We start from the raw sequence: 18,917 nt of genomic DNA on the forward strand, positions 1-18,917 counted from the left end.
CAATGGTTACAGGTATCCTTTGTCTGTGAATAATGTAAACACTTAATTCACAAACTTATTTAATTGAGGCTCAGTGTCCCTGTCAGGGGACATAAATTCCAAATTCCAAATGAAAAGCTCCTGCAGGGCAATGGTTCTGTCTTTCTGTGTCACACAGCACCCAGCACAGCACAGCTCTGACAATGTACCCAAAACCTACTTTTTATGACCCTATGATAACTTTCTTCTATAAAATGTACCACTACTGTGGTGAAAATCTTTACAAATCTTTTTGTTTTAAAGGAAAAAAATAGGCTATTAATATGAATCAAAAGCCATGACAGTGACTATCTAAGAATATATAATGTTAACAATAATTAGTTTTTACTATTGGAGAAATGAAAGGTAAAAAATTAAATTACTCCACTAACCCACTTATTGAATCAATACAAATACTACATTTCAAATCTTGCAAACAATAGGCCAATGTCTAATAGCTTAAAATGTGAGTAGGGACATGCACGGTCAGCTCTTTGGCCCAGTGTGTCACCAACTACAATTAGACTGGGTCTTTGAGGGTCACGGCCTTGGCTGGCCTGGAGAGAAACAGCCAAGCAGAGAAAGAAAGAGAGAATCTGAGAGAAGTAAGGAAGACAGGGAGGATGAAGGAAAGCGGAAAGACTAAGGACAAGAGAGGAAAACAGAGGTTCACTTGACTGGGAACTGCAGAGAGACAAGACCAAACCCAGTTGGTAACTCGAACTTTAAAACCATCATCCATGTCATAGAAACTACCAATGCTGAAGAGTAAAGAAAACCAACCAGTGTATGAAAGTTTAGACACTCTCCCAAAATTATTATTATTTCCCAGTCTACTTATTTTGCTCATTGTTCCCACCACTGCTGAAAAGTTTTCTTTTCTTCCTAGAACAGAGGTGAGAGAGACTGAATGACTACCAGCTCATAATTACAAGAAGTGGCCGACAATAGAACAAAGGAGCATGGTGGAAGCCCCTCCTCTTGAGTCACTTTAAGTAGACAAAGAAATTTAAAAGTAGGACACAGCCGGTCCTTCAGTAAGTTTTCACAATAATGTGAGGCCTTCAGTGGGTCTTTTCCATCTTTCATTTCTAGAAATGAACAAATTTTTCACATGACAATAAATCAATTCTGGGTCCCGCAAGCATGCCCCACAATACCAAGTACAACACAAGGAACCCTATTATAAATCACCCCATTTCCTCAGGGAATATCACTGAATTATTAGAGGCTTCTATTAGGAGAAGCAACCACAGAAGAAGCACGTCTCAATTCCCATAAAATATATTTGGCTTTTGTATACTCCAACAAGCTATACATAGTTCAAACACTTGCAGATGCTGGAAATTTCCAAGGTGTTCCCTCCCAGAAAAATTCTATCAAACAATAAAATATTTTCGTAACATAATTTGAAATCTTCATAAATGAGCCATTAAAATTATATTAAAACACATTTATGTATTTTATTTTTAAATCTTTATTTTATTTCCCTATCACCATTTATCCCTTCTATGCCCTCTTCCACCTCTTGACCCCGCCCCCCTGCAATCACCACACTGTTGTCCATTTATGTATTTTAATTTTAAAATTTCTATTAATTTATTTTAAATTTTTTTCCTTTACTGATTTTAGAAAGAGAGAGAGAAACATCAATGAGAGAGAACATCGACTGGTCGCCTCCTGCATGCCCCCACTGGGGATCGGGCCCACAACCTGGGCATGTGCCCTGACCGGGAATCGAATCAGCGACCTCTTGGTGCATGGGTCAACACTCAACCACTGAGCCACACCGGCCGGACTAAAAATTTATATTTAAAATATAAAATCATTTCCTATAAAGCTGATTTTAAATATTGATGCAATCTATGAATTCTCTAATCACTGATCACATTTTGGATCAAATTTCATAACTTTAGAGGCATACAAATATGTTATCTTGTCAGAAATAAACTTCGAAAGTAATGAAAAATACAAAAATAAAAGTTATTTCTGAGAAGACATTTTAGAGAAAACTGTCACCCAAGGAGATTGATGAAGAATACATTAAAACTGTTAAAATGAGGATTAGCACAAAAAGAAATTTTTGAAAAACAACCAAGAGTCAGTAAAATAAATTTTCCCCAATTTCTAAAAGCTAACCACACAGGGGAGCTAGTTTTGTGCAAATGTAGTCAGGCAACAGGTGGGCTTCTCTCTAAGCATTTCCTTCCCAGCTCAGGGAATCCTGAATTCACGTGCAAACAGAGGGAGGTGCAGTGGTTCAGGAGCATGTGCGCTAAACAGACCGCCTGGACCTTACTGGTTTTGCCACTCACTGGCTGTGTACCTTGGGTATGTAACTTAACCTCTCTATGCCTCTATTTTGTCACCTGGAAAATACAGATAATAAAAGTGCCCTCTTAAAGGATTGTGGTGAAGATAAAAATAAGATCCTTTAAAGTGTTCAGACAATGCCTGGCATGAAGCAAGTGCTATGCTGGCTAAAGCTAAACTTCCATTCTCAAGTCCTTCCGAAGTCGCAGATCCTACTTAATTTATTTTTCCAACTCAAGAAGGTGACTCCAGAGGCAGTTGAATTTTTAATCATATTGTTGCACATCTCTCCATGTGCCTGTTGGCAGGCTCCACCTAGCTGATCTGCTCTCCACAGGTCCCTCCCACGTTCATCTTTGTGCCCCACCCAACTGTCCGAAGCACACAGCCAGAACTCCCCTGATCGTCCTTTCCAGTGTGAACTCCAGCCCTCCCAATTTGGACTCCTACCACCCCTTCTAAAAACAACTTGAGCCCTGGCCAGTTTGGCTCAGCGGTTAGTGTTGGCCTGCGGTCTGGAGAGACCCGGGTTCAGTTCCCGCTAAGGGCACGTACCTCGGTTGCAGTTTGTCCCCGGCCCTGGTTGGGTTGTGGAGGTGGCAACCATTCTATGTATCCCTTTCACATCGATGTTTCTCTTTCTCTCTCTCTCTCTCTCTCTCTCTCTCTCTCTCTCTCTCTCTCGCTCTATCAGAACAAAAAATGGAAAAATGTCCTCAGGTGAGGATAAAAAAAACAAACAAACTTGAAATAGAGTGATATAGCTAGCCAGCCACTGATCCCTAGAGGAAGTCATGCTGGCTCCATTCCCACACTCCTTCTTACTAAATCCAAACTATCATTATCAAAATCTTTTAAGGATCAGTTTCAAGCCCCCTCTTCTCAATGATTCTGCTTTTCTTTGAATTTCTATCTGTTTTACAGGGCTCATCAACTTATGGAAACAGGTGATTAGCTGTGTGTGTTTTCACTCCCCTAAACACTGTTACATGTTTTGAGACATGGCTCACCTGCTATGTACTTCTTTCAGTCTTTCTTGATGATACAACAATTATTAGGGACTCAAAATTCTCTGAATTATGAAGAAATTTAAACAATCTTACCTGGACTGTTACAACTGCTGCTCCTTGGCATTTCTTACCACTAGTGCCTCTACACTCCAAGTGTAATGTGGTCTGTTCTTCTCGATTAACATACTGTTTAGGCATTGTGTCCAACAGCTCACTATCCAGGGCAACCTGCTGAGATTCCCGGAGAGCAGCCGTTCTGCAAAACATCGGAGGTAAAACACAGTCTTAGGAAAGGTTTCCTAATAAGTGATGAAGGCTTCTAGTTACCCACAGCCTGTATTCAAGCACGGCAAATTACAAGTTTCCATAGTAAGAAGACCAAAAGTGTGTGTGCCAAGACTCACCCGAATCCTCTCCCTGGCTGTCATGCTTACCAGAAAGTTAAGAAACAAAAAGTAGAACAATGTTTTAGCCAGAAATAAAGCTCCATTTAGAATCTGTGTTATATCAGCAATGTTTTTTTAAATAGACCCTTAAATATATAAGAACAAATGAGAATTTCATCCTAATTTAGCTATCCTAAAGGGGTACCCTTATTTGTAAGTACCACTGATTTCGTAGGTATTAGCAACTCAAATTGAATTGTCAAAATGCAGAAAGTTTACATGGGTGTCAATACTGTTCTACGTGTTGTTACTATTACTTTGATGTGCAGACCAGTACGTGCATGCATATATATATGAGTTGTGTGCACCCATAATACACACAATAATTACTTGGACCAAGAGCCAAGGGAAAAAAGGCCCATAGGAGATTAATTCCCATGGGATTTGCCAAATAGACTCTTTCACTTTATAAAATAGACTTACTAGTAGACACACACTCCTTCTCACAAGATGGCAAGCTAGAACCAAAACCTTAAGGAGTTGATTATTCTGCATCTCTCGTGAACTCAGAACACTAAGTGACTTTCCCACACTTGGATCAAGTGCCTGTGCTGATTTTTTTTTATCCTCACCCGAGGACACCTTTCCATTTTTTGTTCAGATAGAGTAGGAGGGAGAGAGAGGAAAAGAGAGAGAGAGAGAAACATCAGCATGAAAGGGACACATCGAGTGACTGCTACCTGCACAACCAACCAGGGCCGGGGACAAACTGCAACCGAGGTATGCGCCCTTAATGGGAACCAAACCTAGGTCTCTCTGGACCACAGGCCAATGCTCTAACCACTGAGCCAAACCGGCCAGGGTGCCTGTGTTGATTTTTAAAAGAATATGAAGAATGAGAGAACAAAGCAGTGATGAAAGAAAGTAAACCTCATTACATACCCTTTAAACACAGTCTTTCCATTATCAGAAGGTCTCCTCAGGAGAAGCATAAGAAACGCTTAGCTGGCACTGCTCTCAGAAATGCCACCATGTAAAAATTTATAGTCCATGAAAGCACTACATAATTTCAATGGGAAATTAAAAGACTTGTCACAACTTGGTTAACTCAAGTAATCGCCTGGGCCAGTCTCATCCATTTACCCTCATGGCAAGAATGCTGATGAGGAGGCCCTTCCAGGTGCTAAATCACCCAGGCCGTCAAGGCGGCAAGCACAGAGGCATGATCTGGGAGGTCTCATGATCTTACCTGGCCTGCTGTCGCAACAGATTCAGGTCTGTGCGCACCAGCTGGGTGGTGTCCTTCTGACTCAGGAGCACAGCAGACGAAATAACCGGCACAGGAGGCCTCGCTGGGTGCAGAGCAAGGGGAGGTTGGGGAGCGTCGTGCTTCTGCAAGTTACTTAAAATCCTCTCTTTAGCTGAAAGAAAATGAAGTCATATTTACTGAGTAATGGCTGCTACTAGGTAGTAATGTACTAAGAGGGTGCAAAGCCATGGCCTGTTACCATCATAAAAAATGCTGGCGCCCTGGCCGATTTGGCTCAGTGATAGAGCATTGGCCTGTGGACCAATGAGTTGCGGGTTTGATTCCAGCCAAGGGCACGTACCTCAGTTGCAGTTCGTCCCGGCCCTGGTTGGGGTCGTGCAGGAGGCAACCAGTCGATGTGTCCCTCTCACATTGATGTTTCTCTCTCCCCCTCCCACTCTGTCAAGACAAATAGAAAAATATCCTCAGGTGAGGATAAAAAAAAAAGCTGGAGATCTACAGAATAGATACTTCAGAGGCCTAAATGAATACAATCATGATCTTTTATTATTACTTATAAGCTTTGAGGGAGCACCCACAGGCCTACTAGTATTCTACCAGGAGCTGGGAGGGAGATCAGGAACATGCGGTGTGACTAAATAGAATTCCTATCCTTAAAAAGTCTTAATGATAGTTAAAGAGTTAAAGCTCACGATCTTAACTTACTACCCTAGATAGCCCTGCATGATGCACTAAGGTGTCTAGACTTACGCTAGTACAAAGGGGATTTAGTGAGCAGCTCTAAGTATGAGACAGACGGTAGCTACCACCAGACAATGGATTGTGGGAATGAGGCAGGTAGCCAAGTTACAAGTTTAATGCAGTCACCCAGATAAACTTCATAGGAATGGAAGAAAAAGGAATAAGCATTATGGAATGCAGCTAAGTGAAAAATCTTAAATTAGGCCAAAGTTTAAACAAGAGGACTAAAAGCAAGAGAGTTAAAATGATTAAAAACATGGTTACAAACTCCTACAGAAATTATGTTTATGTAGTCATTCATTCATTTAGTCATTTATTCACTCAATATATAATTTATAGAGCCCAAATTAAAAAATCAGGTGCCATATAAGAAAATAAAGGTAAATCTGTACCATTCAACTTTGCACTAGACTGCATGTAATCTCATACTAGTGAATCCAAGTTCAGTGTTTATATTTCTACACCTAGTACATAGCTGAACACACAGTAGGTGTCCAATATATCCTGTTTTCCCTCCCTCTCTCTCTCTTTAAAATCTTTTCTTTCTTGATTTTAGAGAGAGGAAGGGAGAGATAGAAACATCGATTGGCCACCTCCTGCATGCCCCCCACTGGGGATTGGGCCCACAACCTGGGCAGGTGCCCTGACTGGGAATCAAACGAGCGACCTCTTGGTGCACGGGTTGACGCTCAACCACTGAGCCACACTGGCTGGGCACCTCCCTCTTTTTTTACTGCACTATACACTCACCACACAGCAGGTAGGACCTGAAGAACATTAAGAAAAGCTGTCACATACCTGCCTATTTTCAATAGTAAGGTAACAGGAAATAAGAGAGGTCAAGTCAGTAAGTCAAGTCAACAAGAACTTAAGGGACTACTATGAATTTCTGATTTCATTCCAAATGTAGCATTCAATTTTCTATTCTTGTTAAGAAAATTTAATAGCCATGACTTTATTTGGCATAAGAAGACTTGGACTGTTTGCACTCAAAACAGATGGAATTTAACATTCCAAACAGGTCAAGTACAGAATCATCCCTTAGAGCTGGGGTTTTTCCACTAGAACTACCAGTCTTTGCACAGAATGTAACAAAGTTGGATATTCATCACTTAAGACTCCTGACTATGTTCAGGTTTCTTTCTTTTTTTTTTTTTTATCCTCACCTGAGGATATTTTTCCATTTTTTGTACAGATAGAGTGGGAGGGAGAGAGAGGAAGGGAGAGAGAGAGAGGGAAACATCGACGTGAAGGGACACATCAAGTGGCTGCCACCCGCACGACCAACCAGGGCCGGGGACAAACTGCAACCGAAGTACGTGCCCCTAGCGGGAACCGAACCCGGGTCTCTCCAGACCGCTGGCCGACGCTCTAACCGCTGAGCCAAACTGGCCAGGGCTGTTCAGGTTTCTTTCAAGCAACATTTTAGGGCATGACTCTAAAAGAAAACTGGAGGCTCTTTTTCAAAATAAAAATCACTTATCATGAAAAAAATATTAAGGATATTTCTTTTTTTGTTTTAATCCCCACCTGAGGATATTTTTCCATTGATTTTTAGAGAGAGTGGGAAGAAAGGAGAAAGTGAGAGAGGGAGGGGGAGAGAGAAAGGGAGGGGAGGGAGAATTGGGGGGGAGAAAAACATTGATATGAGAAAGATACATCAATTGGCTGCCTCCCACACAACCCCACCCAGAGCTAGGGATTGAATCTGCAACCCAGGTACATGCCCTTGACCGGAGTTGAACCTGCGACCCTTCAATCCAAGGGCCAACGTTCTAACCACTAAGCAAAATGGGCCAGGTCAAGGATATTTTAAATGCAAAATATAAGACAGGAAAACAATAAATTCAGAGCATTTTTAACTATAATCATCACTCTGGACCACAAGCGACAAAAATTACGAAGCCAACAAAACAAATTTAATTCAAGAAAAAAGCTGGTGTTATAAGCGTGCAATAACCTGCAAAGTAAGGCTAAAATTACTCCTATCATCACAACCACAAATTCCATCATCTGACATAATCATCGCTCAACCTGTTATCATCTGAGAAAAACCTGAAGCTTGTTATTTAAAAGTCTAGATCCAAATTTTATTTAAAACTGTAACCTGTACTGATCATCAGAAACAAGACACAGGATAATAAGTGAGGAAGAACAGGGTCTCTGGAGCAAGATGGCTCTACCACTTACCAGCTTTGTGGCTTGGGCAAGTTACCTAACCACCTTATACCTCCAGGTTCCTTGTCTGCTCAATAGGGATAAACCTCACAGAGTTGTTGGGAGGACTGCATTCATGCATATAAAGTACTGGGACAGAGTCTGGAACACACTAAAGGCTTAATAAATTCCTAGTTTGCCTCCGGAGAAAACAGTCGGCCTTTAGGGCGTGTCCAGGAGACGCGAATGCACTAGATGGGAGGACGTGAACAGAGAAGTCCTCACCAGCTTCCAGCTCGACAAACATTTTCTTCTTCTCATTTAACAAACTTTCAGGAATAGAAAATGAGACTTGATATGGCTGGGTGGAGGGCAACTTTTATACCTTCCTCTACATACTTCTCTATGTTTAATTTTTTTCAGTGAATACATATCACTTTTATAATCGGGGGGGGGGACTATTATTATTTCAGGGGGAAAAGCGGAGAGAAAGATGTTGGAGGGAAGACTTTTAAAGCTTTAGATAAAATGTCTAGTACGTTTATTTCACAGATGAGTGGACTAAAGCCAAGACAGGTTCCTACTTTCCTCTGATCACACAGCTAACTAGCTGGTTAGCGGCAGAGCTGGGACAAGAAGATATTTTTCTGCCTTTCTCTGAATCACTTCAGTGCTCTGTATTACACTACATATAACAATATTTTGTTCAATAATTATATTTGAAATTTTATTATATATCCTACATTTAAAAAATATATTTGGTAATTAAAACCTGTAAATGACCCCAAATACATTTTTTTATTGTAAGATACGTCATCAACTTTCCAGATTAAATGAGTCTTTGTGACCTGGCATAGAAAACTTATAATTTATAAAACTGTTTCTCTAGAAAAATGTATTGTGAGAAACAACCGACTGAGAAACTCTGGGAATAGGATCCACGTGTATTGTCTGGTAAGAGTTCCAGATACAGAAAAAAAGTTTACAAAAGAAAAGACTTCTGAATTTTAAAACTGCAAATCCAAAATAATGAAATTTAAAGTTGCACTTTACACATTGACATCAATTAAAATGTCTTTTTAAAGCATCACAGAGCAAATGAACCACAAAAACAGTCACTTTCCAGTCTCCTTTTCAGGTAGACAGACCATGTGTCTCCGTTTGGGCCAATGAGATGTAATTGCAGAGTCTGGAAGTGGCTATTTAAGAGTCCTTAAAGAGGACGCTTCCTGCTGAGTGAAATGTGAATGTGACCGTGATCTTAAGCAGCCACCTTGGACCACAGGTAGATGTCATGTGTGAAAACAGTGGGGCAGCCAGACAAGAGGAGCAGGGTCCTTGAAGGCTTGTAGGTCACGAAGCTGCCGCTCTGAAATGCCTGCCTCCAGACTCCTTTTACATGCAAAATATTAAATTAAATCTCAGTCTTATTTAAGCCATTATTATTTTGGAATGTTCTCTCACTCACAGCCTAACCTAATCCTAAGTGATAGACAAGTTAACTATGAACTCCTAAAAAAGCAATTCTTACTGAAGAAATACATTGGGTACGCCTTATCTTTCAATGGCTCTGATTCACAGTCATTCATTCAGTCATTCAAAGGGGCTGATGTTCATATGACTCACCCAAAAAAGGATCAGTGAAGTCTAGCTGAACTGACAAACTGCAGGACGTAGAATGGGACTCAAGCTTGGCCTGAGTCCACAGACCAATACTTTCCTGAAACTCATAATGTATGCGCTCCATGTTCACATATTCCATCCACAGGTCCTAGAATGAAACCACAGGATTTTAGCTTTCACAGATATTTTCACATATAAAACTATGTATTAAACTAGAAAGTGAACCAGTAAGTTTGGACACAAGGTGGTCCTTCCCAAGTTTTCTAGCACTAGGATGAATCACATTTACACTGGATACTCTAACAACCTTAGCAAGAATCTCAAAACTTTTTTGACTATGTACCATGATCAGAAAAAAAATTTTAACAGCCCCACTAAATGTGTATTTGTAAATTATACACACATATTATTGAGCTAAGAAATTATAAGGCATAGGTAAATAACAGACATTTCAGAGATAAAAATAAATATACTGAAAATACTTGAATCTGGATTAGATCAAACCCTACGTCCCACTAACAATTTATAGGAAATATAGGGGACAGGAAAACATTTAAAACTTTACCACAAAGATACAGTAAGAAAAATCTAGACTGTGGGAAAACTCTATGGACAAACTACTGAGTTTCTTCAACAAATAAACTGCAAGGGGAAAAAGGGCTAATGGGAGAACCTACAGATTAAACAGATTTATAAGAGCTGTGAACGAATCACAGAATGCAGATCCTGATTCAAACAAACTGTAAAAATAAATAAACACAAAACTTTTATGACATTTATAAGACAATGAGAAATTTGAACACTGACTAGATATTTGCTTTTTTTTTTTTTTTTAATTATTTTTTTTTATCCTCACCCGAGGACATTTTTCCATTTTTTGTACAGACAGAGTGGGAGGGAGAGAGAGAGGGGGAAACATCGACGTGAAAGGGACACATCGAGTGGCTGCCACCCGCACGACCAACCAGGGCCGGGGACAAACTGCAACCAAGGTACATGCCCTTAGCGGGAACCGAACCCGGGTCTCTCCAGACCGCAGGCGGGCGCTCTAACTGCTGAGCCAAACCGGCCAGGGCTAGATATTTGCTTTTAATAAACTATTATTGTTTTTCAGATGTAAATGCTATTGGTTTATGTTATTTTTTAATCCTCTTTTTTCCCCCATCATCAAAAAGGATTCAGGGAAAAAGAAGGTGCATGCAAACATGTCAAGCCATGTGCACACTTGTAATCATCTTTTATTAAAAACAATTTTTTTTTAATCCTCACCAGAGGATATTTTTTCCCATTGCTTTTTAGAGAGAGTGGAAGGGAGGATGGAGGGAGACAGAGAAGAGAGAGAAAGAAAAACATTCATGTGAGACACATCAATTGGTTGCCTCCAACACATGCGCAACCAGGTCCGGGGATTCAGCCTGCAACCCTGCCCTTGAGTGAGAATTGAACCTGAAACCCTTTGGTGTGCGGGCTGATGCTCTAACCACTAAGCAACACCAGCCAGGGCTTAATCTTCATCTTTTAACATCTTTATGTATCAAATGCTCTCTAGGATTAGCTCCAAGATAAAATGGTGGAGGGTATGGGTGAACTATAGATGAAACTAGACACGTGGTATGTGGGGGTTGGGGGGCATGGGCATGTCTATTAACTATTCTATTTTCTGTATGATTGAATTTTTCATGGTAAAAGGTGAAATAAATAAGTAAATAAAGTGAGAAAAAAATAGAACTTCTGGTATTCTCTTACCACACTCCAGCAAGCTGTCTTGCATATCCTGACTATGTACTTCACTTTGGTGATCACTACATATTAGAACGGTAGACTCACTTTAATGAGAAAAAAAGAGTCAACCATCTATGTACACCAAAAACTACTTCAAATAGTAATAGCAGGTGATCAGTTACAGACTATGGTTTTGTGCACCATGATTTTTTTTTCTGATTTCAAGTGCTCTAAAAGATTCCTCTGAACCTGAAAATGCCCCTGGCTTCATATTAGCACACTACCGTGAAGTCTTCAGTCACTGTTCCAAACTAACTTGGCGGAAGGCATTCCAGACTCACAGAAGGAACTCGAGTCACCCTGATCACCAGACTGGTTCCTAGATGCACCCAACTGATCAAGGTGCTGTGCCAGGCCCTCCCACTATACATACACATCTCCTTTAAGTGGGGTCACTGTGTCACCTCTCTGCCTCTGTGCTGAGTAGCTGGTGACAGAGGCTAACAGTTAGAGAAGAATTCTGAGAATCAGTGATGGATTAAGCAGAAATGCCTCAGAAAACACAAAAAGACAGAAAAACTCTGAACTTGAATTACAGATAAAAAATAGGAGCTATAAAATCAAATAGCAAGTAAAGACGTAAGAAAAGCAAAGCAATTAATTCTGTTGATGCAGAGGAACCAAGATAAATATCAAAGAACCAAAAAAACTATGCTTAATTTTTAAAACACTGATAAAGCCTTGGTGTGTGGAGTATAAAGAAGAAATAAGTATGGAACCTTATTCAGGATTTCAAGACACCAAGATCACTTACTTATTTTTTCTATTTCTCTAGCTCTACACTCTCAGCTTTACTGCTCTGTGCCTTAAATTTTACTATTCCTCAGGTTTTCTTCTTCTTAATCTAAATGCTCTATTACCGCCCGGCCAGTGTAGCTCAGTGGTTAAGCGTCGACCCATGCATCAAGAGGTCACTGGTTCGATTCCCAGTCAGGGCACATGCCCAGGTCATGGGCTCAATCCCCAGTAGGGAACGTGCAGGAGGCAACTAACCAATGTTTCTCTCTCACTGATGTTTCTCTCTCTCTCTTTCCCAATATATTCTCTAAAAATCAAATAAAAACATTAAAAATAATAATAAATGCTTTATTACTATTAAATCCCCATTTCCTATACTGCCTCATCCCTGAATTCTATACCTATATATCCCCTTTCCTCCAACTTCTCGACAGGGTTCCCTTTGAAGCCCCTCCGGCGCTTCCTCTTCCAGTATTTCCTATCTTTGTAAACAGCATCTGTAACTGTCTAAGCTGGATATCTGGAAGTTCTTGTGCGTCTAATCAATCCTACTATCGTAGCAATCCTACAGTGTATCTAAAAATCCTACTGATCCTACTTTTTCCTCAATATATTTTTCATTTATGCATTTATTTTATCACTCCTGTTATTTCAATAGCTCTCCAAAGACTTCAGGATAAAAAAAAAAAATCCAAAATTTTAAGAAAAGCATATATGGCCCTTAAGAGATTTGATCCTATTCACCTCTGGTTTCATCCGTTGTCTTCAACTGCTATGCCCCAACATGCACTGTTTTGAACATGCCATGCTCTCTCACTTGCCATGTCTTTGCACATCTGATCTTCCTGCCAGTAACATCCTCTCTGCCACTCCCCATCGCCAGGCCTTTCCTATCAACCTCACCAATTCTCATTTGTCCTTCAGGGCTCAACTCAAAGATCACCACTCCCATCCCAGTCTGAATCGGGTGCTGTTCCTCTGTGCTCCCACAGACCCAGTACATTCCACTTTATCACCAGATAACTGTCTAGTCCCCCATTTGACAGGAAGCTCCTTGAAGGCAGGGACTCTGTCAGGTTTCTTTTTGTATCTTTGACATTTGATACCTGATACCTTAAAAGCACTAAATAAATTCTCACATAAGGAAGAAAAGGAAAGAGAGAGGAGGGAGGGAGGGAGGGAGGGAGGGAGGGAGGGAGGGAGGGAGGGAGGGAGGGAGGGAAGGAAGGAAGGAAGGAAGGAAGGAAGGAAGGAAGGAAGGAAGGAAGGAAGGAAGGAAGGAGAGGGAGGGAGGAAGGGAGAGAGGGAGGGAGGAAGGAGGGGAAGGGAAGGGAAAATCAAAGACACCTCCTAGAGATGAAATATTACATATAATTTGGAAACAGGTAAGTTTAAAGATCCAAATTAAAGTCTCTTGAGTCTATTAGTTCCCAAATCCCATATCAGTGTTGAAGTCCATGTCCAGCAGAGTTCAGCCCCCTAGAAAAAAGGAACTGGAATAGGGGACAGACACACACACACACACACACACACACACACACACCCTCTATAAAAGATAAAAGCTAAGGGAAAACTTAGAAGTTTTGGAGCAGCTTAGAATATGTGAAGCCTAGAACTGAGTACTTCCAGAATGGCAACCAAAACTGTGACACCTACAAGTGAGTCATCTCCACAGCCACATAAAGGTGAGCTCCTATCTATTCCATGCAATTATAATATATGAATATATGAATTATAATATATAATATATGAATCCTAATACATTCTTACACCATGCTTTTTATGGGAGTAGAGATGACAACTTAAACGTGTTCAGCTTCTAACAATTTAAAATAAGAATACAAACAGTCTGAGGAAGGCTATGTTTATGAGATTGTAGGAAATCTTAGACTGAGTTTCAAGCCTTCAGGTGAGGCCATAGTGGGGCCAGAGAGTCAAATAGGAATATCCCTTTAATACAATCATTCATGTACTGACAAAATCCACAAAAGCAATGACCATTCGAGCAAGCTATTTCCATATCAACAAGTGGTTTTACCATTTGATTATGAATGTGACCAATTCAAATTAGTGTCAGAGATGTTAAAAGAGACACTGCAATAGTTTCACCTGCTGATTCTGCATCACTTTGGCTAGCCTGTGAGTGTCATAATGCTTTGGTAGAGAAGGGATATAGGTATCTCCTTTTTGAAAATTCTCATCTTCCAGCCATAATATATATACATTGAAGAGCCTAAAAGAAAAAAGAAACGTAATTATATAAAATATAACAAGATGTGCAGACAGATGAAGTTTCTTACATCTCTAGGAACAATGGCACTACAAGATAAAGATAAAGAAAGCACATGATACAAAAAATGTTTCCAACAACCACCATCCTCCCAAAAAGCTCAGGAGCCAGCAGGGGAGAAACAGGTTATCGACAAATAAAATAAGATGCAATAATTGCTAAAACACAAGGTGTGGAGAAAGGGTTCTGTGGATTCTATTATTAAAGTAGGGTTAAATACAGTAAACAGAAAAAAAAAACTGGAGAGGTGATTTTATCACAAACCTAGGAAATGAATTTGGAGCTGGTCTTTCCTGAGCAATCCAGTCACAGTGAGCCTTAGTAGTACTTTGAAAAGTCAAACAACATTAAAATAAATACACCTCCTAACTTTCGGAGAAAACAGTAAAAGCCATTTTCAATTTATGCATTGGTAGAACCTGCTAGCTTGAGGCTCAGTGACATCTTCTGTCACAGGAGTCACAAATAGAACTCAGAGCATGTGTGCAGCCTGTACCCATTAAGAAGAAATAAAACAAAGCCAGGCTATAAAGAGGAAAAAAAAAACAATCTCCATTTTCCAGTAAAACTTTTTAAAAAATTTAATGACGTTTCCTTTGTTTTTATTTTGTTTTGTTTTGTTTTTACAAGGAACACATTTCATTTAGATAAAATCACTGGTATTTTGAGCAGCTGTCTGCAGCAAAAGGTACTAGAGTAGTCTCCAGAACACAAGTGACTGGGTGGGGAACTGGGCAGAGGTGGAGTGACTTGGCTTGGCGCAATGAAGTGGAAAATTACCTCCTTTACCTCCAGGGTAGTCTGTGTAGGGAGAGGGCTGGGGACAGGGATCTGAGGCTCTTACAGGGAAGAAGCTGGTATGGCTCTCTCTTACAGCTTCTGATTCGATTAGATGGGATTTTATCAACACGCCAAAGAAGGGGATTTAAGAAGCAGAAGGAAACAGCAAAGACTTTCTTGGCTGGTCTAAATGTTCACAGATAGTCTTCCCACTGGGTAAGCCTGGCTAAAAATCAGTGTTCCTTCAAGCAAGTACGACAAGGGGAGAAATCATCTGGAGGCTAGAGAGCCCCAAGGGCTCCGAGGGAAGCCTGAAGCCTCACTGCCGGCTCAAAGAACAGGGTGTCCACACCAAGACATTTTGTACACAGGATTAGCTATGAAGAATCATTTTATTGTCATATTTATAAGACTCATATCTGGTTTATGGTAAACTTATAACTGAAAGGTAAAGAAAAATGTGATAGAGACCCAAACTTACTTCAAAGTTCTTAACCTTTTGGGGATGCCAACATTGTACCTGATTTTAGAAGCAGTTTTAGGAGATTACTAGATCCCACCCCAGGTGGATCCTGAAATCCCCTAGAGGATCTATGAACTTCCACTTAAAGAATCTTGCCATGCTCATTTCTTTCTTTTTTAAAATTTTTTTTCTTTATTGATGTTGGAGAGAGAGATAAAAACATCGATGAGAGAGAACATCAATTGGCCGCCTCCTCCATGTCCCCCACTGGGGATCAGGCCCACAAACTGGGCATGTGCCCTGACCAGAAATCAAGCTGGCGACCTCTTGGTGTATGGGTCGACATTCAACCACTGAGCCACACCAGCCGGATTCATTTCTTTCTTTCTTATTTTAAAAATCCTCACTCAAGGATATTTTTTCATATATCTTCAGACATATTGGGGGGGGGGGCATTGATGTGAGAGGGACACATCAACTGGTTGCCTCCTGCACAACCCTGACCAGGGCTGGGGACAAACTGCAACTGAGGTACGTGCCCTTGGCTGGAATCAAACCTGTGACTCTTTGGTTCACGGGCCTATGCTCTAACCACTGAGCCAAACTGGCCAGGGCCTCATTTATTTCTTTTAGAAAACTATCCGAGCATGCTTCACTTATAGTTTGCCTGCTACAACCAATTGTTTCCATTTGTTTCTGTTTTTACATAAAAAAGGACATCAGCCCTCTGGTTTAAGATCTCTCACTCAGACTCTGTACGCAACAGAGGTATACACAAATTGCTGATTCATTTCCCACCTACACCTATCGTCAAAACTGCCTTTCACAGTCCATCTAACAAGAGAACAACATCTAGTAGTTGATAACACAAATCCCTGCCCAGCACAGTACTGTGCTGCAGACAACAACGTAAATGGCTAAACAATCACGTGTTACCTCACGAGCTCCGTGTGCAGTTCCGGTGAAGTCAGGTAAGCAGGGGTGCCAGCCTGGCTCGCTGGTGGCCCGTCATTGCCCTCTGCTGGAACACGAAGGGCCTTGCTCGCACCGTGGTGGAAATCAGCCACCTCAGTGAGGCGCCTCTTCATTTCTTTCAACAAATTGATATGAGCAGGGCTTTGGAAAAACCTTCTTCCCACACAACCATCTACGGGTAACCTTAAAAAATACAAGCATAGATCAGAACAAGATCAATACAGGATGTTCTTCCTATGTGACATAAAATGACAATTAATGAGTCAATTGACTATCGCTGTACATATACTGCATTAAATTAATACATACTATTTCTACCATAATGGTTATTATGAAGCTCCAACAAGATGGAATATATGAAAACTGTTTCTTAAAAAATGAAATGCTATGCAAATTCAAGATATTATCACATAGATATTAACACATAGAAATTAAAAATAGTCATCTCTGCTCTTGAAGAACTTGCAGTCTGGTAGGAAACAGAAGTTTTGAAGAATTAACATTTATATATTTCAAGGGAGTGAGTTAAGGAAGTGAGAGTGAGCTAGGAACTGAACTGGAGCTGAAGATCAATGCTCGGTAACAGTGGACAGTTCCTGCTGGTCAGTCCCTTCACATCCAGTAAAGTGTTGGACGCCCCCAGGCACAGCCCAAGAGCTGCTAGACACAGCTCGGCCTTTGTCCACACCTGCTTGACTCATCACAAGTCTCCTCAAGTGAACCCCATGGCGGTCATACAAGCAGCCTGTTTGGGGCAGTTTCTCTCCCTTTGCATTTCCAGAGGTTCTATGCTTAAAGTCTGCCAGATTCTAGGGTATTGTCTTCTCCACGTTGAGTATGAGGAATGGCAAGGAGAGAGTTGCCACAAGATACCCTGAACTCAAAAAAGGTGTCGTCTAATAAATGTGAAACAGGAAGGGAGGGAGACTCTTAGCTGGAGAATGACTAACTCACCTGCTACGGTGTGAGAACTCAGTGCAGCCAAGCAGTGCTAAGGCAGGAAGGATTCACAGAAACTGACACTACACTGGCTACCTACCCGTACTGTGGTCCTGGGCGGTGAAGGTACAGGAGGAAGAACTTCTGCCAGATGAGTGGCAGAAGAGGATGATCAGACGGCGTGACAAGAGCCTGGTGGGCCCAACGATAGATCAGCAGCCTCTGGAGAGATGGAATGATGGGAAGCTTCAGCTGGGCCTGGGCTTTCTACAAAAGAGGTGGGGGGATTTGAGCAACAATGAAATGAATGCAACTGCAAAGTTTGTTCTTTCCAAATAATCTAAAACTTAAGTCTCCAACCCACTAGCTAACACTTTAACCTCCTTGTTAGCAAGAGGTAAGGGGCAGTTTTTCTCCTGTCAACACATTTCGCAGATCCCAGAACTGACAGGGTCTTAATTTTCACCTTGTCTAATCTCATGACCTTGATATCCTTTGCAAGTAAAACACTACAGTGCAAGAAAGTAGGACATAAAAACCAAAAGTAAAGTTTACTGTCAAACTTTATCAATCTCTTGAAATTTTAGATTTTTAAAGAATTTTCAAGAGTGATAAAATTGCTTGACAGGCTCTGAAACTCCAAAACAAAGTTTATAGTACTGGACCCTAAAAGAAGTCTTTAATTTTTTTTTTTTTATTATGCTTTTTTTTTTTTTTTTTTTTAGAGAGAGAGAAAGGGAGAGATAGAAACATTAATATGAGAGAGAAACATCAATTGCTTGCCTCCTGCACACCCCCGACTGTGGATTGAGCCCGAAACCTGGGCATGTGCCCTGACCAGGAATCGAACCAGGACCTCTCAGTCCATGGAACGATGCTCAATCCAGTAAGCCAAACAGACCAGGAGAACTCCTTAATTCTAAAGCCCCATTCCAGTCTTTCTCACTTTAGTGAGCCTAAGGAACAGCTAGGGAATTTAAAAAATAAATCCTGCCCTGGCCGGTTTGGATCAGCGGTTAGAGCGTCGGCCTGCGGTCCAGAGAGACCCGGCTTCAGTTCCCGCGTACCTTGGTTGCAGTTTGTCCCCGGCCCTGGTTGGGTCATGCGGGTGGCAACCACTCAATGCGTCCCTTTCACGTCGATGTTTCTCTCCCTCCCACTCTGTCTGAACAAAGTATGAAAAAATGTCCTCGGATGAGGAAAATAAATAAATAAATAAATAAATAAATAAATAAATAAATAAAAAATTCCTGGTCCCACCCCAAACTCGGAATCTCAGAGGTTGGGGGTCCAAGAATCTGATTTTTGACAAGCTCTCCAGGGGATTCTGATGCACACAGGACACACTGGAGACTGCTTTATAAGAATGGCAATCCTGCCCTGGCCAGTTTGGCTCAGCGGTTAGAGCGTCGGCCTGCGGTCCGGAGAGACC

At 41.0% G+C, this 18,917-nt stretch overlaps 1 protein-coding gene across 9 annotated transcripts in view; it reads right to left on the minus strand.

The window, feature by feature from the left end:
* Positions 1 to 18,917, minus strand: part of EPG5 (ectopic P-granules autophagy protein 5 homolog) — a 99,946-nt gene that overhangs the window by 33,045 nt on the left and 47,984 nt on the right. For all 9 annotated transcript variants that reach the window (XR_004957135.1, XM_036245770.1, XM_036245768.1 and 6 more), the window contains 6 exons: positions 17,586 to 17,752; positions 16,508 to 16,729; positions 14,148 to 14,271; positions 9,522 to 9,666; positions 4,977 to 5,148; positions 3,435 to 3,597 (listed from right to left, as the gene is read on the minus strand). Coding sequence is in view for 8 of the 9 variants with exons in the window: in XM_036245770.1 (XP_036101663.1) it covers positions 3,435 to 3,597; positions 4,977 to 5,148; positions 9,522 to 9,666; positions 14,148 to 14,271; positions 16,508 to 16,729; positions 17,586 to 17,752 (993 nt within the window). In the remaining variant the exon portion in view is untranslated. The remainder of the gene's footprint in view (positions 1 to 3,434; positions 3,598 to 4,976; positions 5,149 to 9,521; positions 9,667 to 14,147; positions 14,272 to 16,507; positions 16,730 to 17,585; positions 17,753 to 18,917) is intronic.

The sequence above is a fragment of the Molossus molossus genome, unplaced genomic scaffold, assembly GCF_014108415.1.
Source record: "Molossus molossus isolate mMolMol1 unplaced genomic scaffold, mMolMol1.p scaffold_m16_p_6, whole genome shotgun sequence".
Classification (NCBI taxonomy): domain Eukaryota; kingdom Metazoa; phylum Chordata; class Mammalia; order Chiroptera; family Molossidae; genus Molossus; species Molossus molossus.